Source organism: Scyliorhinus canicula, chromosome 11, assembly GCF_902713615.1.
Source record: "Scyliorhinus canicula chromosome 11, sScyCan1.1, whole genome shotgun sequence".
Lineage (NCBI taxonomy): Eukaryota > Metazoa > Chordata > Chondrichthyes > Carcharhiniformes > Scyliorhinidae > Scyliorhinus > Scyliorhinus canicula.
Window position 1 is genome coordinate 155,239,948 of NC_052156.1, and position 24,577 is coordinate 155,264,524.

Genomic DNA, 24,577 nt, shown 5'->3' on the forward strand with positions numbered 1-24,577 from the left:
CCCGGACCATCCCTCTCCCGGACCCTCCCTCTCCCGGACCCACCCTCTCCCGGACCCACCCTCTCCCGGACCCTCCTTCTCCCGGACCCTCCTTCTCCCGGACCCTCCCTCTCCCGGACCCTCCCTCTCCCGGAATCTCCCCCTCCCAGACCCTCCCCCTCCCAGACCCTCCCCCTCCCGGACCCTCCCCCTCCCAGACCCACTCTCTCCCGGACCCACTCTCTCCCGGACCCCCACTTTCCCGGACCCTCCCTCTCCCGGACCCTTCCTCTCCCGGACCTTTACTCTCCTGAAACCTCCCTCTCCCGGACACTCCCTCTTCCGGACACTCGCTCTCCCGGACCCTCCCTCTCCTGGACCTTCCCTTTCCCGGATCCTCCCCCCCTGGACCCTCTCCCTCTCAGATCCTTCCTCTCCCGGACCCTCCCCTCCCGGACCATCCCCCTCCCGGACTATCCCCCTCCCGGACCCGCCCTCTCCCGGACCCGCCCTCTCCCGGATCCGCCCACTCCCGGACCCTCCCTCTCCCGGACCCTCCCTCTCCCGGACCCTCCCTCTCCCGGACCCTCCCCTCCCGGATCCTCCCCTCCCGGACCCTCCCTCTCCCGGACCCTCCCTCTCCCGGACCATCCCTCTCCTGGACCCGCCCACTCCCGGGCCCTCCCTCTCCCGGACACTCCCTCTCCCGGTCCCTCCCTCTCCCGGACCCTCCCTCTCCCGGAATCTCCCTCTCCCGGACCCTCCCAGTCCCTCCCTCTCCTGGACCCTCCCCCTCCCGGACCCACTCTCTCCCGGACCCACTCTCTCCCGGACCCACTCTTTCCCGGACCTTTCCTCTCCCGGACCTTTCCTCTCCCGGACCTTTCCTCTCCCGAAACCTCCCTCTCCCGGACACTCCCTCTCCCGGATCCTCCCTCTCCCGGACCCTCCCCTCCCGGACCCTCCCCTCCCGGACCCACCCTCTCCCGGACCCACCCTTTCCCGGACCCTCCTTCTCCCGGACCCTCCTTCTCCCGGACCCTCCCGCTCCCGGACCCTCCCTCTCCCGGAATCTCCCTCTCCCGGAATCTCCCTCTCCCGGAAATCTCCCCCTCCTAGACCCACTCTCTCCCGGACCCCCACTTTCCAGGACCCTCCCTCTCCCGGACCCTTCCTCTTCCGGACCTTTCCTCTCCTGAAACCTCCCTCTCCCGTACACTCCCTCTTCCGGACACTCGCTCTCCCGGACCCTCCCTTTCCTGGACCTTCCCTTTCCCGGATCCTCCCCCTCCTGGACCCTCTCCCTCTCAGATCCTTCCTCTCCCGGACCCTCCCCTCCCGGACCCTCCCCCTCCCGGACCATCCCCCTCCCGGACCATCCCCCTCCCGGACCATCCCCCTCCCGGACCATCCCCCTCCCGGACCATCCCCCTCCCGGACTATCCCCCTCCCGGACCATCCCCCTCCCGGACCCGCCCCCTCCCGGACCCTCCCCTCCCGGACCCTCCCTCTCCCGGACCCTCCCTCTCCCGGACCCTCCCTCTCCCGGACCCTCCCTCTCCCGGACCCTCCCTCTCCCGGACCCTCCCTCTCCCGGACCCTCCCTCTCCCGGACCCTCCCCTCCCGGACCCACCCTCTCCCGGACCCACCCTCTCCCGGACCCACCCTCTCCCGGACCCACCCTCTCCCGGACCCTCCTTCTCCCGGACCCTCCTTCTCCCGGACCCTCCTTCTCCCGGACCCTCCTTCTCCCGGACCCTCCTTCTCCCGGACCCTCCCCCTCCCGGACCCGCCCCCTCCCGGACCCTCCCCCTCCCGGACCCTCCCCCTCCCGGAATCTCCCTCTCCCGGAATCTCCCTCTCCCGGAATCTCCCCCTCCCAGACCCTCCCTATCCCGGACCCACCCTCTCCCGGACCCACCCTCTCCCGGACCCACCCTCTCCCGGACCCCCACTTTCCCGGACCCTCCCTCTCCCGGACCCTCCCTCTCCCGGACCTCTCCTCTCCTGAAACCTCCCTCTTCCGGACACTCGCTCTCCCAGACCCTCCCTCTCCTGGACCTTCCCTTTCCCGGATCCTCCCCCTCCTGGACCCTCTCCCTCTCAGATCCTTCCCCTCCCGGACCCTCCCCTCCCGGACCATCCCCCTCCCGGACCCTCCCCTCCTGGACCATCCCCCTCCCGGACCATCCCCCTCCCGGACCATCCCCCTCCCGGACCATCCCCCTCCCGGACCATCCCTCTCCCGGACCCTCCCTCTCCCGGGCCATCCCTCTCCCGGACCATCCCCCTCCCGGACCATCCCCCTCCCGGACCCCGCCCCCTCCCGGACCCGCCCCCTCCCGGACCCTCCCTCTCCCGGACCCTCCCTCTCCCGGACCCTCCCTCTCCCGGACCCTCCCTCTCCCGGACCCTCCCTCTCCCGGACCCTCCCTCTCCCGGACCCTCCCTCTCTTGGACCCTCCCTCTCCCGGACCCTCCCTCTCCCGGGCCCTCCCTCTCCCGGACCCTCCCTCTCCCGGACCTTTCCTCTCCTGAAACCTCCCTCTTCCGGACACTCGCTCTCCCAGACCCTCCCTCTCCTGGACCTTCCCTTTCCCGGATCCTCCCCCTCCTGGACCCTCTCCCTCTCAGATCCTTCCCCTCCCGGACCCGCCCACTCCCGGACCCTCCCCTCCCGGACCCTCCCTCTCCCGGACCCTCCTTCTCCCGGACCCTCCCTCTCCCGGACCCTCCCTCTCCCGGACCCTCCCTCTCCCGGACCCTCCCTCTCCCGGACCATCCCCCTCCCGGACCATCCCCCTCCCGGACCCGCCCCCTCCCGGACCCTCCCTCTCCCGGACCCTCCCTCTCCCGGACCCTCCCTCTCCCGGACCCTCCCTCTCCCGGACCCTCCCTCTCCCGGACCCTCCCTCTCCCGGACCCTCCCTCTCCCGGGCCCTCCCTCTCCCGGGCCCTCCCTCGCACCCCTCGCTAACTCACCCTCACTCGCTCGCCCACCCTCCCTCACTTGCTCTCCCTCCCTCACTTGCTCTCCCTCCCTCACTTGCTCTCCCTCCCTCCCTTGCTCTCCCTCCCTCCCTTGCTCTCCCTCCCTCCCTCACTTGCTCTCCCTCTCTCCTTCTCCCTTCCGCTCGCTCCCTCGCTCCCTCTCCCTTGCTCGCTCGTTCACTTTCCCTCCTTTGCTTGCTCTCCCTCCCTTACTCGCTCTCCCTCCCTTGGTTGCTCTCCCTCCCTCTCCCTCCCTTTCGCTCTCCCTCCATCTCCCTCCATCTCCCTCCCCACTCCCTCCCACACCCCACTCCCTCCCACTCCCCACTCCCTCCCACTCCCCACTCCCTCCCACTCCCCCACTCCCCCCTCTTCCCCTCTCCCACCCTTTACCCCTCTCTCACGTTCCCCTCCCCTTCTCCTCCCTCCCTCTCCCTATTCTTTTATCCTCCTCCCTCCCCTTCTTCTTGCTCCCTCCCCCTCCCCTCCCCTCCCCCTCTCCTCCCCCTCCCCTCCCCCTCCCCTCCCCCTCTCCTCCTGCCCTCCCCCTCCTCTCCTGCCCTCCCCCTCCTCTCCTGCCCTCCCCCTCCTCTCCTGCCCTCCCGCTCCTCCTGCCCTCCCCTCCTCTCCTGCCCTCCTCTCCTGCCCTCCCCTCCCCTCCTGCCCTCCCCTCCTCTCCTGCCCTCCCCCTCCTCTCCTGCCCTCCCCTCCTGCCCTCCCCCTCCTCTCCTGCCCTCCCCTCCTGCCCTCCCCCTCCTCTCCTGCCCTCCCTTCCTGCCCTCCTGCCCTCCCCTCCCCCTCCCCTCCAGCCCTCCCCCTCCCCTCCTGCCCTTCCCCTCCCCTCCTGCCCTCCCCCTCCCCTCCTGCCCTCCTCGCCCCTCCTGCCCTCCTCTCCCCTCCTGCCCTCCCCTCCCCTCCTTTCACTTCTCCCCTCCCCTTCAAATCCCTACCTCCCTCCCCTTCTCCCCCTCCCTCCCCTTCTCCCCCTCCCTCCATCCCCTTCTCCCACTCCCTCCATCCCCTTCTCCCACTCCCTCCATCCCCTTCTCCCCCTCCCTCCATCCCCTTCTCCCCCTCCCTCCATCCCCTTCTCCCCCTCCCTCCATCCCCTTCTCCCCCTCCCTCCATCCCCTTCTCCCCCTCCCTCCATCCCCTTCTCCCCCTCACCATCCCCTTCTCCCCCTCCCTCCATCCCCTTCTCCCCCTCTCTCCATCCCCCTCTCTCCATATCCTTCCCCCTCCCTCTCGTCCTCCCTCTCCTCTGCCCTTCCCTTATCCCCTCTTTCCTTATCGCCTCCCCCTCCCTCTCTCCTCCTCCTTCCCTCCCTTTCTCCGCTTCCTTCCCTCCCTTTCTCCGCTTCCTTCCCTCCCCTTCTTCCTCTCCCTTCCCTTCTCTAAATTCTCATCCATATCCCCATCCTGCAACACCCCCCCCCCCCCCCCCCCCCCCCCACAATGCAGAAGAGGCCCTTCGGCCCATTCAGTCGAATGCACGAAAGACCTTGCTCTGCCCAACTATTCCCACTTGCGAGCAGTTGACCCATAGCCTTGAATGTTAACAGAATGTTAGCACAACCTTTGATCCACCTGCCCCTTCACCTGCCCCTTCACCTACCCCGTTCACCTCCCACCCCTCTTCATTCTCCCCTTCCAGCTGCAGCAGTTCTTCAGGAATTGGTTCTCCTGCCAGTTGACCAGCGTTGCTCACTCGCCCACTGTACCACTCAGTCCCGTGTACCACTCAGTCCCGTGCAAAGTGTCCTTCTTGCTGTCGGCGATACTGCCCCCCCCCCGACCCCCTTGTCAGAGCCTAGTGAAACCCTGGGCCGTGTTGTATTGGCAAATTACCCTTGCTGAAAGCAAAACAATTATTCCCGCGTTTCAGTTGCAGCGTCGCATATGTTTAAATCGCTGCGCGGGTAACCTCCACATCACGGGTAACCTTTGACACCCCGTGTTTGGAGCCTCCATTCCTTTGCTGTTATCCCATTGGAGGGGAATGCTGCATTCTCATTCTTTCCAGTGTCGCCTTTCAGACTCAATTAGATGAGAAATTTATTACAGATGGTCGCTCGCTTGTGACTTCCACTCTGAAGTACCCGAGACACGGGGTTGGTGACGGACGGATTGGAGGGGGTGGCGGGGGGGGTGGGGGGTTGGGGGTGTGGATGTTGGAGAGCAGATCGAAGGCGAGAGCGAGCACATTGTGTGGTCGTGTAATTCACCGGACCTGATATCGAGCTATATGTAATTTCAGCAGGAAATGGAAAACGAGAAAGTGTATTATTTTAAAACATAGGTTATGAAATTACACCTTGCCAACTTCCATTTGCTGATAAAAAATGACAGGTTTTGTATCCCAACAGCAAATTATTTTTCAGCTCAGCCTGCCAACATCACTCGCTCCGAAATGTAATTTGGGGCCTACGAGAAAAAAGAAGCTCCAATTTGCGGTGGAAATTGTAAGCGACAGGTTATTATTTTGTGGCCTTGAATTCGAGCCACATTTTCTGATTTTTTTTTCTTCTAACTGTCAGGACACACAAGGATGTGTGGGGAGGTCAGGGAGAGAGAAGAAGTCGAGTCGCTTTCTACCTCAGCAAAGCCTCTTCAGACAATCCGCCTGAAGTTCCGTGCGTGCCGTTAGTCGAGAGGCTTTTCCCTCTGGGGACGTCACAACCAAGATGGGGAAGGGGTTTCGATGGCGTTGCTCCATGGTGTCCATAGAACATAGAACATTACAGCTCAGTACAGGCCCCTCGGCCCTCGATGTTGCTCCGACCTGTGAAACCACTCTAAAGCCCATCTGCACTATTGCCTTATCATCCATATGTCTATCCAATGACCATTTGAATGCCCTTAGTGTTGGCGAGTCCACTACTGTTGCAGGCAGGGCATTCCACGCCCTTACTACATGCACGTAATGAGATACAGACAGGCAGCTAATGAACACAGAGAACAGGACATAACCAATCAGCAGGCAGAACACTTGGGGGGTGGTTTCCCACTATACAAGGCACGAGGCACTCACACTCCGCCTCTTTCCACTGGGGACATTTACAGAGTGAGTCAGGGTGTATATATCACATAACACCTACAGCACGTGGCTAAGAGCTAGTCTGGTTCAGTCAGACAGAGTAATCACACTTAGGTTAGCAGAGAGTCGAACTCACAGAGAACTGAGCTAACTGTGTGACAGGTTCAATAAATCAAATTGAACTAACTTCAAGGTCTGGAGTAACTTTCAGTTAAAGCTGCATCAAGTTGCAGCCCGTATTATCTCAGTGTGCTTAACACGACACATGGCGGGATCATCTGAGGGAAAACAAGTATCTCTGTGAATGTGTTGTGGCCGCAAGAATGTTCTGGAACAAACTCTAGAAAGCTGCTGAAAGCAGAATTGCTGTCCTTCACCTCGGTTACGTACACCTTCCCTGCCATTGAATATGTGCTGCTATTTGGCCAAGAGGCTTGGCATTAGATATGGGTTGGCTTGATCAATGGCATTGTATCCTTTCTTGTACTGCTTCTGTCTTTTAAAAATAAATTTAGAGTAAGCAATTAAAGGGGTAATTTAACGTGGCCAATCCATCTCAGCTGCACATCTTTAGGCTGTGGGGGCAAAACCCACGCAAGCACGGGGAGAATGTGCAAACTCCACATGGGCGGTGACCCAGGGCCGGGATCGAACCCGGGTCCTCGGCACCGTAGGCAGCAGGGCTAACCACTACCCCACCGTGCCGCCCTGACAACTACCCCACCGTGCCGCCCTGACCACTTCTGCCTTGAGTGGATTGCCATTTTATTTTTTTGAAGGAGAGGAACTAGGTGTTGCATCAGGTTAGGGAGCACGAGTCTTTGACGTCTGGCACCTGGGGTATGAGCTCAGACTGATGAGATGTAATTCTCTGTCAGCTGACTGGAAGGGTCTTTATGTGATACGAGTTTGGGCTGTCTCTGTTGTCGTGATCTTTACATGGGTATGTACAGAAAGGGCTGATGGGTAATGGGAAGACCACAAGGGGGCAGCACTGGCGTGTATAAAAGGGGGAAGCAAGCAGCCCTCTGGGCTGTGGGGTGGATTAGACTGTGAGGAGAACAGAGGCAAAGATTTAGCACAGGGCTGCTAGTATGGTCAGTCCTAGTTGTAGAGCATAGAAAAGTTGTAACCTTTCTACTGGTACAGTTCTTAAAGTAAGAACTCATGCAGTTATTTAAGTTGTGTTGCTCAATAAACCTTCTATAAAACTTCTGGACGACTTTGAGCCTTCTTCCAAAGCCTCTACTGTAACTGAGTTGAGTAGCACAAATTTACCTGCCTGACAGGTGACAAAACACCTGACACAGCCCAATGTCTTTGATGGCTCCTGGCAGCAATGTCTTCAGCTGCCTTGACGGTACGCTGTGGAACTGCCTCCCTAAGACTCCAATCCCGCCTTTTAAGGTACTCTTTGACCAAACTCTGTCCTGCTATCACCTTCTGTGCACGGTGCCCAGTTTTATTTGGTAATGCTTCTTGAAACCACCTTACAGTGTCGGAAGGCAAAATAAACAATTTAGACCAGTATTCAGATTTCCTCATTTTATTGTTTTTATTTTGCTTCTGGGGTGTTAAAAGGCGCTATACAAATGCAGGTTGCCGCTGTTCCTGGAGCGGCAACACCTGATTTTTCCAGTAATTGGTGATCCCGTTCGGAGGCTCCAGCGCGGCTGATATGGGAAATTGAAAATAGGGACAGACCCGTCTCAGAGTACAGGGTGTCCTTCTGCGGTTCATCACTGAGCTGAGCCGAGGGAGATGAGTGCCGTGAAGGCTGTACTGTCGCTGGTCTGGGAAGGTGCTGAAATGGGAATTGTTGTCTTCCTCCGCGCCAGCATCCCTCATCTGATGAGTTTTTGTTTTAAAGAAAGGAAAAAAAGAGTTAAAAGTGATATTCGGGGCAGCATGGTGGCTCAGTGGGTAGCACAGCGTAGTGGTGATGTTACTGGACGGGTACCTCACAGGGGCTGGACTAATTCTCCAGGGACACGAGGTCAAATCTCACCAAAGCAGCTGTGCAAATTTAATTTCTTGAAATGCTAGCGGAGGAAATCTGCCATCCTTATCTGTTCTGGCCTACATGTTGTTCCAGACTCTGAACTGCCCTCTGAAATGGTTCCTGCCAGCTACTCCGCTATATTACACCACCACTGAAATAAGGTGGGTGTGTGCGCGCGCGCCTTCGCCACGTGGACTGCAGCGGTTCAGGGACGCACCTCGCTTCACAGGGTCAGTTAGGGATGGGCAACAAATGTTCGCTCACCTCCCAAGAATGAATAAAGAAATAAATTCACAACCCTTTGAGTTTTTCCCTCATCTCCATCCTCAATGGCCGGCCCTTATCAGGCCAAAGCATGGTAAAAGTTCGAGTTTCGGGCAGAGGGGGGTAGAAATGTGAATCGGTTGGAAACGATGAGAGATTTGTGTGCATTACACACTGGTTTCTGTTCTGACTGAAAGCTGCCTGAAATTATGTTCTGACGTATTTTATTATTCTCCCTTCCTTTCCCAGCTGGTGCTGGAAGCTCATAATGTCCCTGAGCTCTCCGCAGGTGTCAACTGTACCTTTGAAGACTTTGCCGAGGTGGCTGGCCTGGTGATGGGGAACATGATCCGATGTATTTCGCCAGCGGAGAAGGAGGTGCCTCAAATCCTGACAGAGGAAGGTAAGAGGTGCAGCGTGTCAGTTCAGACGCTATCGAGGGGGGGGAGGGAACTGGGACCTCATGCGGGGAGTGAGTAACTGCGGACACAAAGCTGCCAGACAGAGCTGTAAGTGGAAGGTTTTAGCGTTAACCTAATCAATTCCTCAAATTGGACACGGCTTCTTGTAGAACTTTCCAGCACAGAAAAAAAATATTTTGTCTATTCCACCTCTGAAAAAGTTGTCTCATCAGCGCACTGATTTTCACTGTTCTTAGTTCTGAAGGAAAACAAAATGTTGATTCATCCCTTTTATTTTGTTAAGACGCCATTGATCTGGTGACAGTATTGAATATCAGCATAAAACAAATGTTTCAAAAGGCATCAGTGATGCTCGGAGGACCTGCAGCTTCTGGAGGATATGAAACTCTGTCTGCTACAAGCTGTGCAAATTCTTTCCTTTTCCATAGCTGTGGTCCAAAGGTCCATCTTGGAACAGCGAACATTTTCCCTTTTAAATTCCTACGGCCCCATTGATGGTGGAAGCTGAAGAATAAACATTTGGCCTCTACCCGCTGAAGGATTGCAGCACCATGGGTGATGAGAGTGTTATTACAACGTGACATGTTTACATAGGAACTTACCATTCTAAATCTTTAATGGGAATACAAAGGTAGGGGCAAATGTTTATCTGCATTTGAAACGGGCTGCATTATGTGAGTGCCAAGTATCCCTTGATTGCTGAAGCTACTCCAAGTGACTTGACTGGTCTTGACTCTCCATGTGTGGAGCTCTGGGCAATCGTCTTGTAATATTATATTGCGTGCTTCTTTTTATTTTTGCGAACTGCTATTCTGTGGCATGCAGCCGTCATGCCCACAGCTGCACATCTCTACCACACGTTTGCATCCTCTACGAGCTGCAGATCCCCCATATCCGTACCCACACCATCGTTAGGTACAGTGAGGACGTTTCTGACATGTGCTGAAGCCATGGGGCATCTAATAGGAAGCACTTAAAAAGGTTTTGTCGGGCAGCAGGGTGGCGCAGTGGGTTAGCCCTGCTGCCTCACGGGGCCGAGGTCCCAGGTTCGATCCCGGCTCTGGGTCACTGTCCGTGTGGAGTTTGCACATTCTCCTCATGTTTGCATGGGTTTCGCCCCCACAACCCAAAAGATGTGCAGGCTAGGTGGATTGGCCACGCTAAATTGCCCCTTCATTGGAAAAAATGAATTGGGTACTCATAATTTATTTTTGAAAAAGGTTTTGTTTTAAATTTACAAGGCCCCCCCCCCCCCCCTTCCGAGAACATCCGCATTAATTTCAGTCACTTGCCTCTTTAAGCGAGACTTAGAATATAGAACAGTACAGCACAGAACAGGCCCTTCGGCCCTCGATGTTGTGCCGAGCAATGATCACCCTACTCAAACCCACGTATCCGCCCTATACCCGTAACCCACCCCCCCTTAACCTAACGTTTTAGGACACTACGGGCAATTTAGCATGGCCAATCCACCTAACCCGCACATCTTTGGACTGTGGGAGGAAACCGGAGCACCCGGAGGAAACCCACGCACACACGGGGAGGACGTGCAGACTCCGCACAGACAGTGACCCAGCCGGGAATCGAACCTGGGACCCTGGAGCTGTGAAGCATTTATGCTAACCACCATGCTACCGTGCTGCCTTGTTGCCATGTATAAAACCCGTGCCTTCCACTTATGTTTCTCGGTGCTCTGTATTGCACTGGGTGTCCGACTGGGCTCCAGTTGTCACTGTCAGGTATTGCAGCCCTTCTTTAGCTCAAAGCCTCTTGATTTTCACCGAGGGGTCATTATGTGATGAACGGTGTGTTGAAAATACACTGCAAACTGAAATTTGTACAGGCAAATTGCACTTAAAACAAATTGCACCCATTAAAATAAATGGGGAGAAAACTGGTACCTGGAGATGTCTTCTGATCAGACGGAAGAGATGTTTGGAGGACTAACCTACATTAAACCTAATAGAAAAATCAATTGCTGCTGAAACTATGTTTGACAGTTCAAGTGTGCACTGATGTGGCCGAGTACTGCACTGATCAATAAAGTACCAACTTTGCAATGGTTAAGATTATTTTTGCTGTCCGTATCTCTGTTGGAATCACTCTGTTGGAGGAGGGGAAGGTCTGAACTGGGGGCGATGCCTGAATTGTTCAAGCACCTGACCCTGGCACAGACTGAGTACTCACTCATCCTCCCCACGTATGACTGTGTCTCAGGTCTGTGTTTTTAAGCCGCTGAGGACTTCAGGGGAATTTCTACCTCCCCAGGCTGCTTGGATTTTTGTTTCCCCAGGTCTTTATTTGCTTCCCCCCCAGCAGGTTCTGTACAATCTTTGATTGCCTATTGGTTCTGTTGTCGTGCTTGTGTCCTCTGATATACACTTTCTGAATCCCTCCATCATGTAACCTCACCCTCTGAATCCCTCCGCTGTGCCTCCTTGCTCCCTGAATCCCTCCGCCGTGCCTCCTTGCTCCCTGAATCCCTCCGCCGTGGCTCCTTGCTCCGTGAATCCCTCCGCCGTGCCTCCTTGCTCCCGGAATCCCTCCGCCGTGCCTCCTTGCTCCCTGAATCCCTCCGCCGTGCTTCCTTGCTCCCTGAATCCTTCTGCTGTGCCTCCTTGCTCTGTGAATCCCTCCGCCGTGCCTCCTTTCTCCCTGAATCCCTCCGCCGTGCCTCCTTGCTCCCAGAATCCCTCACAGCCTGAATACCTCCATCGTGCAACCTCAATCCTTCAGTCCCTCCGCCATGACTCCTCACTCCCTAAGTCCCTCTGCCATGGCTCCTCGTTCCCTAAGTCCCTCCACCATGACTCCTCGTTCCCTAAGTCCCTCCACCATGACTCCTCACTCCCTAAGTCCCTCCGCCATGACTCCTCACTCCCTAAGTCCCTCCGCCATGACTCCTCACTCCCTAAGTCCCTTCACCATGACTCCTCATTCCCTAAATCCCTCCACCATGACTCCTCATTCCCTAAATCCCTCCACCATGACTCCTCACTCCCGAAGTCCCTCCACCATGGCTCCTCGCTCCCTAAGTCCCTCTGCCATGACTCCTCACTCCCTAAGTCCCTCTGCCATGACTCCTCGTTCCCCAAGTCCCTCCACCATGACTCCTCGCTCCCTAAGTCCCTCCACCATGACTCCTCGCTCCCTAAGTCCCTCTGCCATGACTCCTCACTCCCTAAGTCCCTCCACCATGACTCCTCGTTCCCCAAGTCCCTCCACCATGACTCCTCGTTCCCTAAGTCTTTCCGCTATGCCACCTCTGCCTTTGTTCCATATCCCTTTTGTACAGTTAATTCAAATAATTTTTATTTGAACAATCTTTGCCTTGAAAGTTCTAAGAGACTTGTATCCTTTTGGGAATGAGTTCTACGTTTCTACCACTCTATGTGGATGAAAATGCGTTTCCTGATTTTACACTGGAACGGCATGGCTCGAGTTTTAAGGTGATGCCCTACTTGTTTCGTATTTTCCCACGTGAGAAAATAGTTTCTGCGCTCCAGATTTCCCTGTCGGTGGAGTCACTTTGTGCAGTAGATGCCAAAAGGACAGAGACAGTTATAGTTTCCCTTTCGTTTCAGATTCCAGTTGGAATGTACAAGCCTTTAAACCTGCCTTGCTGATTGAGATCAGCAGTCTTTATAACCAGGTGCCATTTGGTTCTTGAGGAGCTGATGGGATAGAATTGGTTAGTAGCTAAACATGGAGACCACGTTTGAAGAAGCACTGAGGCGGACCTGTTGCTATGGACACAACGCGGTCGGGTTTCCATAATGGGCACAATCAGGATTTGGGTGAAAATTGCGAGGGTTTTGAGAAGTTTTTCTCCCTCAAGTTCTTGCTCAATCTTAGTTGCGTATTGCGGAGCGTGAAAACAGGCTGCGTTGTGAAAATGTGTTGTTTCGAATTTTGCTTCAATAGCTATTCCTTGATGTCTTGAAGTGTGGTGTTGAGAGATAGAACGCGTTCAGCCAGGCAGAGGAGAGAAGTGGTGGATGGGAATTGTCTGGGCCTCTTTTCGAGAAAGAAGCGAACGGCTCTCAGGCCATCCTGGTGTGGGGTGGGGGTGTAGAGAGATTGCACGTCCACGGTGAATAGAATGCGGTTAGGGCCCGCGAACTGGAAGCTGTCAATATGAAGCAGGGCATCAGAGGAATCCCGGATGTAGGTGGGGAGGGAATGGACCAGAGGATGGGCTTTAACAAAGAGTCATCGGACTCGAAACATTAGCTCTTTTCTCTCCCTACAGTTGCTGCCAGACCTGCTGAGATTTTCCAGCATTTTCTCTTTCGTTTCAGATTCCAGTATTCGTAGTAATTTGCTTTTACTGAAGTGTGGTAACTGGTGCAAGATGTGATTAGTGCAACTGAAGATAGGTTGTCACGGCAAATGTTCTTTCAGAGGGTTGGCGTAGACTCGAAGGGCCAAATGGCCTCCTTCTGCACCGTAGGGATTCTATGATTCTAATTGCAGAGTCAATCCACCATCCATGAGCAACCCATGGCTGAAAATGAGTTTGAAAGAGCCTGTTGGGGCAGCTGGCTGCCTATTTAGGCACAGGGGCGACCCATTTCTTAGTAAATCAGTAAAGAATTGCATTCGAAAGCTCGCAGGCTGTGCCTATTGGCATCCTTTTGTCCAGCTTAATTTGTAGGGCCCGTGAATGTGCTATGGTGATGCATTCCACCTGGGGGCGTGACAGATTTTTGGGGCATGACCAGCTTCGACGTGACTTTAAAATAAAATTCATGCAAAAGGTTGCAGAAGCTCGATTGACATTGAGCGTAATTTGTGCTTGGAACTCACTAATCGCTTGCTCCAGTAACGCTGACGGTGGGCAAATTGCGTGGAGTATGTCCAACTCCATTAAACGGAAACTCTGCCCCCACTCTCCCACTCTCTCGTTCCACTTTGATTTATTGAAAATCAGATTAACTTCAATTGAAGCGGTTGCTCAACGCCGTTTACTACTTCATCACCGTTAATGGGAAAAATAATATTAATTTTCAGGCCTCCCTCTCTGCCAATATTTTAATTACATCTTAAATTAAGTCACTGGTCTGACTCTCTGACGAGCTGATGTGCGCTAAATGCAGATCAGAATTACATTGAAAACGTGGAGAGATGCAAATAAATATTCACGTAATTAACTAGAAAAGATGTGCGTTGGACCCACCAAACGGGATAAGGTCTGGGTGTCCGTTAAACAGGGCATTTTCAACAAATTTATAATTAAATTCAAAAAAGAATTGCCGTCTAGCTCTTCACTGAAAAATATGTTCAGAATTAAAATAATGTTCGGCCCAAACTGGGAATTTCTGTGGCCCCCTTCCTGTTCATTCCCGCTATTCCCTGCCAAATCTGTGACCTTTGCCACCTAGAAGGATGTGGGCAGCAGATGTAGCGGGAATGCCACCACCTGCAAGATCCCCTCCAAGCCGCAAACCATCCTGACTTGGGAATGTATCGCTGTTTTTTCACTGTCGCTGGGGTCAAAACCCTGGAACTCTCTCCCTAACAGCACAGTGGGTGCACCTACAACTCACGGACGGCAGCGGTTCAAGAAGGCAGCTCAGCACCACCTCCCAAAAGCTATTTAGGGATGGGCAATAAATCCCGGTCTAGCCAGTCCCCATCCCATGAATTTTTTTTTTTTTTTAAATCCTCGCTTCCCGCCATGGGTCAGCGTTTTCACCTCTGAGTTGGACGGTTTGTGGGTTGAAGTCTCGCACTAGTCAGAATTCTAAGCTAACATCTGCTCCACAGAGGAAATGTTACGTGAGCAGAGGCACAGACTTTGAGATGAAATTCCTTCTCATCGTGTCGATGCGAAAGATTATTTGCCAGCCCAGGGGGTTCTCCCTAATGTTTATCGCCGGGACAACAACACCAAAAACAGATTATTATTATTAAATGGAACCTCGGGGTTTTTGTCTGTGGTCCGGATATAGTTGAAATAATCATCCGCGGGCAGCACGGTGGCACAGTGGTTAGCATTGCTGCCGAAGGCGCTGAGGACCCGGGTTCGAATCCCGGCCCTGGGTCACTGTCCGTGTGGAGTTTGCACATTCTCCCCGTGTCTGCGTGGGTTTCGCCCCCACAACCCAAAGATGTGCAGGTTAGGTGAATTGGCCACGCTAAAATTGCCCCTTAATTGGAAAAAATAATTGGGTACTCTAAATTTAAAAAAAAAAATAATAATTTTGAGGTCTTGGGAAAGAATGAATGGAGGTTATGCAGTGCACTATGCAAATCAGGGCTAAATATATCACATCCAGCCTAGGCATGTGGAATGGGTTGTGATTGAGTGACTGAGCTACCGCAGGGAAGAAGATCAATTTTCACTGCTGGATATGGGGGTGTTGGATGAGTATTAGGTTTGGCTGTGTTGTCTACTCCAAAGCACACAGGAATAGGAGCAGGCCATTCAGCCCCTTGAGTCTTTTCCATCTTTCAGGCAGATGGAGTATGACCTGCACCTTAACTTCATTGTCCAACCTTGCTTTTGACCCTTGAATACCCTCGTCTAACCAAAATCTGACCATCCCAGTTTTATTTTTACAGTTTTTCTCGAAGTATGAGCTATTCTTGTTTGTTTCCGTAACATTGTGTGCTGGCAGGAAACAGCCCAGCTTTAACAAACATATCCTGGGCCTATTGGAAGTATCCAGGTAAAGCCGTTCAGACTATAATTCTCCAAGAGAGCGCTGTAACAATGTAATATCGTTGTCTGTCGAGGCCTATACCCGTCATGGGTATCCAGTGGCAATGTTGTTTCTCTTTGTGCTGGTGGTGGGGAGAGCGGGTGAAGATCAGAAGAAGAGACATAATATTAATGACATTTAAAGGCGTTCGGTCTGTTCACACCCGGCGCGAATTGCGGTCGGATTTTCTTTTTGGATGTAACACCTGTAGGGGCTGGTTCAGCACGGTGGGCTAAACAGCTAGCTTGTAATGCAGAACAAGGCTAGCAGCGGGGGTTCAATTCCCGTACCGGCCTCCCCGAACAGGCGCCGGAATGTGGCGACTCGGGGCTTTTCACAGCAACTTCACTGAAGCCTACAATAAGCGCTAATTATTATTAAATGGAACCTCGGGGTTTTTGTCTGTGGTCCGGATATAGTTGAAATAGTCATCCGCGGGCAGCACGGTGGCACAGTGGTTAGCATTGCTGCCTAAGGCGCTGAGGACCCGGGTTCGAATCCCGGCCCTGGGTCACTGTCCATGTGGAGTTTGCACATTCTCCCCGTGTCTGTGTGGGTTTCGCCCCCACAACCCAAAGATGTGCCGGTTAGGTAGATTGGCCACTCTAAATTGCCCCTTAATTGGAAAAAAAAATTGGGTACTCTAAATTTAAAAAAAAGAAATAGTCATCCGCCTTCTCCAAAGTAAATGATAAAGCCTCTTCAGTGATATTGGCATAATTCCACCTCAGAAAGGAGCCTCTTTTGGACTGGGAGATGTGCGTGTCAAAGTCACACATGGGCTTGAATGGTGCACTCGGGGATGGAGATAATTTTCCGATACAGCTGGTGGACAGCAGCTGGCTACAGCTGTCCCGGCTGTATGGTTTCCAGCTGCAATCTGAAAACACGACAACCCCTTCCCAAACGCGCTTACCCCACCCCGCCTCCCCATGTCCAAAGCTGGCAGTCCGCACAGGGCCCGATGCACAGTGCACTCGATCTGAAGGAATTATCTCCCTCATCGTGCTGGCATCAGGAGGCCAGGTACTGGGTATTGTTCAGCCGACCATTAAAATGAAGTATTTAACAAGCCTGTCAAAACAATCAGGAGCAGATGGTTAACAATGAGCAGTGCTAACAGGAAATATATTATGTAAAATTCAGATAGATTAATTGTCAGTCATGATTTGCGTGGATTGATTTATCTCTCTCTTTGCTGCCGGGGAGCAGCTCTGCTCGATAGAAATGATGAGAGACGAGTTACGTGCCAGCACTCTGGTCATGGAGCCTCGCCCAATGGGAGGATGCTCTGGCCTGCTTGGTGATGGAGGTGGGCCTACCTGGCGCACAAGCCTTCTGATTTTCCACAAATTCGTTTTAATAGCTGGGAAATCGACCGAGCCCATGATTTGTGCAAGCTGACCTCTGCCCTCCAGCCCCGGAGCTCTCTTTATTGAATCGGGTTCCCGTGCGAGAGGCCTACTTCGCGACGTTTAACCCAGCGGGGCAGCCGGTGTGGCCTGACGCGTTAATGCCTCGGCCGCGCTCCGAGAGGCCATTCCTGCCAGAAGTGGCCTTGTGATTGTGGCCCCCTTCCCGCTCAGGCTAAGAGGAGAACAGAATGGAAGGAATGTGACACCAAATCTGTGTGTAAACCTCCCACCTTGAACTTCTCCGATCTCTGGGGAGAGGTCTGTTGGCCAACAATGATGACGATGGGTGTTATCTAGACGGCCTTGCCACCGCTGCAGGGTGTTTTCTCTTTACCTTGGAGTTGTTGGCACGGAGAGCAGCCAGCGTGGGCATCCACTGCCCCCGGCACTGGTGGAGCAGGGCTGTTTATCAATCCTGATAACATACGTACTGCCAGTCCGACTGTGTAAGCGCAGTGTAAAATCTACAACCTGAACTCCAGCTACAGTAAGTGCCGACCGTTGTTCACCCTTTTCCCATCCATTCCAGTCAACGTGGTTCACTGTGGAAATCCAATTCCACGGTTCATATCTCCTGTATAAAGCTAGCAAATGGCCCAATCAATGCAGCAGAGGATGATAATTACATAGTCGATGAGGTGAGAGACAGTAATTACATAATCAATAAAACAGGAGGGAAAACACAATACCAAGGTAGGACAAAGACAGCGAATGACTTAAGTCATCAATTAGGGAATGATAATCGAAAGCAAAGGTGCTTTTCACACAGTGGGTAAGTGCTCTGGACTGATCAGAGGTGATCTTAAATAACAGCAGCACCAGCAAGTCCAGCTGCTCTGCCGTGGCTCAGCGGGTAGCAGGCTCACCTCTGATTTGGAGCTGGGTTCAAGACCCACCCTGGACAATTGAGCACAAAAATCAAGGCTGACACTGCGGCACAGTGTGAGGTCATGCTGAACTGTCGGAGTCTTTTGGATGAAGGATTAAGCTAAAGTCGCTGGCTAGGTGGAGGTAATTGGAGGAGTGCAGATATGTCGAGGGGCTGGATGAGGTTAGGAGGGGGTGAGACTGTGCGGAACTTTCAGCAAAGGCAAGTGTGGTGGTATGAATGGGAGCACTGCCATTGGTGCAGAACATTGGTCTCCCATTGGCTCTGGCTGGTCATGTGTCTCTCGTCTGATTGGCTGGTACTAATCATGTGACTGCTCACCAATTGGTTGAGAGGCAAGTAGACCCCGCCTCCATGGCGGGGTATAAGTACCCAGAGTTCCCGGCAGTCGGCCTTTCTCTGTAGTCGACCACCGGGCCAACAACTAGCTGATTAAAGCCACAGTTTGGATCTTCATCGTGCCTCGCGTCCAATTGATGGTACATTAGCAAGAATCTAATTTGAGCGGCTCGGGGTGTTGAATGAACAGAACCTGGTGCGGTTCAGTAGACAGCAGGACTTCAAGGTTATGGATGGAAAACGTTAGAAAAACTCAAGGTCTGGCAGCATCTGTGGAGAGAGAAACAGAGTTAACGTTTAAAATCTCTGTGGCTCCTCTTCCTCTTATTTTCTCCACAGGCGCAGCCAGACCGTGAGTTTTTCCAACATTTTCTCTTTTTATTTCCGATTTCCAGCCTCTGCAGTATTTTGCTTTTACTCAAGGTTACAGAGACTGGAAGATGGAAGTTCGACCGGGAATTCATCGGAATAGTCCTGTAATAACCGGAACCAGATGGGCTGAAGTGGGGATGGGGAGACGGGCAACGTTGTGAAGGTGGAAGTAGGTGGTTGTTGCTGATGGGAGCGGATATGGGTTTGGAACTAACGGGCCAAGTCGGATGCCAAGCTTAGAAAGTTCAACATCGGGCAGTGGCCGTAACGGAGGACGGAATGTTAAAATATATCTATTTTTAATCAAATTTTTCCGATTTATACATAATACAAAACAACCAAACAAAATAAACACCCCACTCACACCTACAACCCACCAGACCAAACCCTAACCCCATCTGAAACACAAACTTAATCCCCCACTTCCCCTCAACCCCTTACCAACTAACGGTGACCAGCTCTTTGAAGTACACAATAAATGACTCTCATCTCCGGAAAAACCCCTTAATTGCTCCCCTCATGGGGTACTTGACTCTCTTGAGGGACAGGAATTCCATCGGAACCCCCAGCTACACTGAGGCACTGGGTGGCGTTGCAGACCGCCACCTCAGCTGTACTCGCCTCCGGGTAATCAGCCAGGACATCGACCCCTGCCCATGTCTGCAGCCCCGGCGATCCCAACAGCCCAAATATGGCCACTAAGGGACAGGGTTCCAGCTCAACTTTCAGAATCGCTGACATGGTGCTGAAGGAGACCCAGAACCCCTCAAGCTTGGGACACGACCAGAACATGTGCACCCGATTGGCCCAGACCCCTTGCACAGCGCGCGCACTTGTCCTCCGCCCCTGCCAAAGAACTGACTCACCGTGGACTTGATCAGGTGAGACCTGTAGACTACTTTGAGTGGGATTATACCAGGCCTCGCGTACGGCGACGTGGAGTTCGCCCTCCACAGGACGAAGGACGAAGTTGATGCTGCCATTGGACCAGGAGCTAGTGTTGTCCAGTCAGCACAGGGGCGATGGGCCTTGGGAAGCAAGCATGTGTTCTGGATGAGCTCAGGTTTACGGAGGGTGGAAGAACAAAAGGACAAACAGGATCTGCATCTATATTATCCCCAAAAGCACATTACAGCCAATGAAGTAGTTTTGTAGTATCCTGACTGTAGTAATGTGGGAAACGTGACAGCCACTTTGAGATGCAACAAACAGAAATATGATAACATAGGAGTGGAGTAGACTGATCGGCCAATCGAATCTGCTCCTCCATTCAACTCGATCATGTCTGACCTGCGACCTGAATGACATTTTCCTGCATCAACCCCTGAGTCCATTGGTATCTGGAAATCTATCGACCTTTGCTTACTCAATGACTGAGCCTGGACAGCCCTCTGGTGTAGAGAATTCCAAAGATTCACCAGATCCTGAGTGAATAAATTCCTCCGAATCTTCTCTTATTCTGAGACAATATCTAGACCACCACACAGAGGGGAAACATTCTTCCTCTCATTCTTCTGAACACCAGAGAATTTAGGCCCAGTCCCACAATCTCTGATTAGCTGTGGCTATTTTTAAATGTAAAAGTTCAAAAGTTACGAAGAAGAATGGGTCTTGCTCTCTCCTGGACTCTCTCCCGGACTCTCTCGCGCGCTCTCTCTCGCGCTTTCTCTCGCGCGCTCTCTCGGACTCCTGTCTCTCTCGGACTCGCTCTCAGACTCGCTCTCGGACTCGCTCTCGGACTCGCTCTCGATCTCACTCTCGGACTCTCTCTCGGACTCCTCTCTCTTGGGCTGTCCCTCGCGCTCTCTCTCGCTCTCTCTCTCTCTCGCTCTCTCTCACGCTCTGTCTCGTGCTCTCTCTCGCGCTCTCTTCGGCTCTCTTTCGGGCTCTCTTTCGGGCTCTCTCTCGCGCTCTCTCTCGCGCTCTCTCTCGCGCTCTCTCTCGGACTCTCTCTCTCGGGCACTGGGTCTCTCTTGGGCTCTCTCCCGTGCGCTGTCTCGCGCTCTCTCTCGGGCTGTCCCTCGCACTCTCTCTCTCTCGAGCTTCTATCAGGCGATGCCAGTGTGTCACTGTGCCCAGATACCAAGCACCCAGACCTCCGATTACCTGGGACCCCCCCCCCACTGCCAAGTGTCATCCCATCTGGTCACCATTTGTGGGGGGCCAGTGCTAACTGACACTCTCTTTGGTGAGACTTTTAGTTTCAGTTAGATCTGGCGTTGGCAGAGATAAGTGAGCTTTTAAGCTCACGTACCCCTGCAAATCATGGGCGGGTCAGATCACAATGTCTCACGAGATCTTATTAGATTTCGCAAGTTCTCGCGAAGCATAATGAAGAGTAAGGAAGAGTCCTCTCGCTGGATCTCCTCCTGCGTGCCCTCCCGATTCGGGCAGGTCGCAGCCAGTTAATGGCACCCTGGAATGGGACACGGTGCAGAGTGTGGTCTGGCCAGATGTGTACACTTTAAGCTTGACTCCCTGTGCTGCAAGGTGGGGGGGATGTTGGGGAATGGTGGTGTACCGGTAATATGACCGGGCTAGGGTCATAGGTGCAAATCTCACATGGCCACCTGGAACGAAACAGCTAGTCTCAGTGATGTTGACCACTAAGCCATTATTGTTGGCCGTAAAAAAAACCCATCTTGTTCAGTGGTGTCCTTTAGGGAAGGAAATCTGCCTCCCTCACCCAGCGCCGGCTCTAGGGTTGCTGGCGCCCCGGGCAAGCTGAACTTCGGCGCCCTTGGGGGGGGGGGAGGGCCGAGGAGGGGCGGCGGGGGGGGGGGCCGAGGAGGGGCGGCGGGGCCGAGGAGGGGCGGGGGGGCGGACCCGAGGGGGGGGGCGGACCAGAGCGGGGGGGGGGCGGACCAGGGGGGGGGCGGACCAGAGGGGGGGCGGGTGGGCGGACCCGAGGGCGGGGCGGGGGGGCGGACCCGAGGGGGGGCGGGGGGGGGGGACTGAGCGGGGGGGCGGGGGGGGGGACTGAGCGGGGGGGGCGGATCGATCCGGGGGGCCGCCCTGGGGGCGGGCGGCCACCGCGCATGCGCTGGTTGGCACCAGCCCAACTGCGTATGCGCGGGACCCGAGTCTCTGGCGCCCCCGAGCACATGGCGCCCCGGGCGACTGCCCGAGTTGCCGGTGCCTTGAGCCAGCCCTGCCCTCACCTAGTCTGGCCTGGTCCACATGTGGTTGACTCTGAAATGGCCTGACAAGCCACTCCGTTTCAAGAGCAATTATGGATGGACAACAAATGCTGCTGCCCACATAGAAGGCTGGAGAAAAAGGTCTGCACAAGCCCCTCTAGATTTCCCCTCTAGCGATTCTTCTGGGGGATTTTCTTTTCTGTCCATGTGGCTTCCTGCCCAGGTGAGCAGCCAGGTACTTCACTTGTTTCTTCATTGTTTGCCAATTTGACCATTGAGCTACAGAATTCAAGTCATTCATTTATGTTCAGAAGACTGCACCCATCCTGTCCCCGCTTGAAGCCTAACGTTAAAATGACTCCAAAGCATTTGACCCCTTGAAGGACAAATGCTCCCTGATCATCCAATGTAATGGCACAGACCTTCAGAGTTTTTATCCAGTGTCATTGGCTGGTAACCCTCACTCAGGCACACCCCCCCCCCCCCCCCCCCCTCCACCTACAGTGTCATCATGTCCCATGAATACAGTTTACCACCCGTCCTTGCTAATAGGTTGACCATTAAATTGGAGGAAATTTATTTGATCCCGTTTTGAAAGGATTAGTTCAACTGCTGAGGTGACTGCTTTTTCTCCCTTATTCTGCCAGCAAACAGGTTTTGCCCAATTTCTGGGCTCTCTGGAGTCTTGTTAAATTTCAGCGCGGGTACTCCAGTTCAGGAGTCGCAGCCCCAACCAAACATGATCTAAATAAAACAGCCTTTTTCTATCGACACATTCTGAGCTTCTCAGCTGTGCTGACAGGAGCTACTTTGTGAATAATTAGTATGTGACGCCAATTAGCAATGATCTCCCGGAGCTAGGTTGAAGAGGCCGTTCTAGTCCCTTCCCCGGCGTAAACAGTGTTGTTTCATCAAGATTGCATTTCTCAAGATTCTTCCTCCTTGCCTTTACCCTGAACGCACATGCAAAATTTAAAAAATGATTTACAGGATCAGTCAATGCAACGTGAGCACAATGTTGGCCAATAAATGCCACTCTAATCAGGTTGGGTGTCATACTATAATTTCTTTCGCACTTTAATGTGATCCAGTCTGTACCTCACAAATCGCCTAAAATTCACCTGATGAAAGTTGACTGCTGATACATATTTAAAGGTGGTACAGTGGTTAGCACTGCTGCCTCACAGATCCAGGGACCCGGGTTCAATTCCGACCTCGGGTGACTGTGCGGAGTTTGCACTTTCTCCCCCGTGTCTGCGTGGGTTTCCTCCGGGTGCTCCGGTTTCCTCCCACAGTCCAAAGATGTGCACGTTAGGTGGGTAGATCATGCTGAATTTCCCCCCTTAGTGTCCAGCGGTTGGGTAGGATTATGGGGTTACAGGAATGGGGCTGCGGAACATGCCTGCACCGGGTGTTCTTTCAGAGGGTCGGTGGGGACTCGATGGGCTGATTGGCCTCCATCTGCGCTGTAGGGATTCTATGATGAATTGTAACAGTCAAAGCTCAATACATCTCATGGACAGAATTCATTTTTGTTCTGATTTGGATTTATTTTGCTGTGTAAGTGCACAGGCAGAAAACTGACCCACTAAATGTAGGATTAGTAAGAGGCCATTCATCCCTTCTAGGGTGCTCTGCTGTGCCAGTGAATTGAGATTGTGGCTGATTTGTACCTCGACTCCATTTACCTGCCTGTGCTCCGTATCTGTTATCATACTTATCAAAAGAACAAATCTCAGGGTGGCACAGTGGCTAGCATTGCTGCCTCACGGCGCCGAGGTCCCAGGTTCAATCCCGGCTCTGGGTCGCTGTCCGTGTGAAGTTTGCACATTCTCGCCGTGTTTGCGTGGGTTTCGCCCCCCGCAACCCAAAGATGTGCAGGGTAGGTGAATTGGCCACGCTAAATTGCCCCTTAATTGGAAAAAATGAATTGGGTACTCTCTTTTTTTTTTAAAAAGAACAAATATATCATCAGTTTTGGCATTTTCAATCGATCTCCAGCCTCGCCAGCGTTTTGAGGGGAGGAGCCCCAGATTTCCACTTCGCTACATGTGGAAGAAATACATCTCCCAGGCACGGCCCTGCTTTGATTTTCAGGTTTGTCTCAAACTCCTTCCAGACAGAGAAATTGTTTCTCTTTATCGACCTTTCAACATGCTTTAACCGTCTAAAGCATCTTAACTGGATCACCCTTTAATCTTCTATATTTGAGGGAACACAAACCAAATATGAGTTAGAAACGTAAAAACTTAGAAAAGAGGAGAAGGATTAGGCCATTCAGCCCTTTGAATCTGTTCCGCCATTCAACATGATCATGGCTGTCCCTCTATCTCAGCACTCCCACACACTCCCCATATCCCTTGACGTTTTTGGAGTCTAGAAATGTATCCATTTCCTCCTTAAATATGTTCAGTGATTTGACCGCCACAATCTTCTGAAGTCGAGAATTCCACAAACTCGCCTCCCTCTGAGTGAAGAGGTTTGTCCTCATCTCAGTCCTCAATGGCTTACCCAGTATCCTGATGCTGTGACCCCTTGTTACACCCCCCCCCCCCCCCCCACCTGGATAAACAACATTCCTGCTTCCAGTTTGCCAGCCCCGTCAGAATTTTGTATGTTTCAATTAGATTCTCTCTAATTCTTCTAAATTCCAATAAATATGGGTCTAGTCCACCTAATCACTCCTTGTACCACAATCCTGCCATCCCAGGAATCAGCCTGATAAACCTTCGCTGCATTCCCTCTATGGCAAGTGTATCATAGAACTCATAGAATTTACAGTGCAGAAGGAGGCCATTCGGCCAAGCGAGTCTGCACTGGCCCTTGGAAAGAGCACTCCATTTAAGCCCACACAAGACTATCCCCGTACCCCAGTCACCCCACCTGGGGCTGTTTAGCACAGGGCTAAATCGCTGGCTTTGAAAGCAGGCCAGCAGCACGGTTCAATTCCCGTAACAGCCTTCCCGAACAGGCGCCGGAATGTGGCGACTAGGGGCTTTTCACAGTAACTTCATTTGAA

At 53.3% G+C, this 24,577-nt stretch overlaps 1 protein-coding gene across 1 annotated transcript in view; it reads left to right on the forward strand.

Annotated features, from left to right (window-relative positions):
* plxna4 (plexin A4) overlaps positions 1-24,577 on the forward strand; it is a 667,620-nt gene that overhangs the window by 446,422 nt on the left and 196,621 nt on the right. The window contains exon 7 of the mRNA XM_038812236.1: positions 8,524-8,677. Coding sequence (XP_038668164.1) covers positions 8,524-8,677 — 154 coding nt within the window. The remainder of the gene's footprint in view (positions 1-8,523; positions 8,678-24,577) is intronic.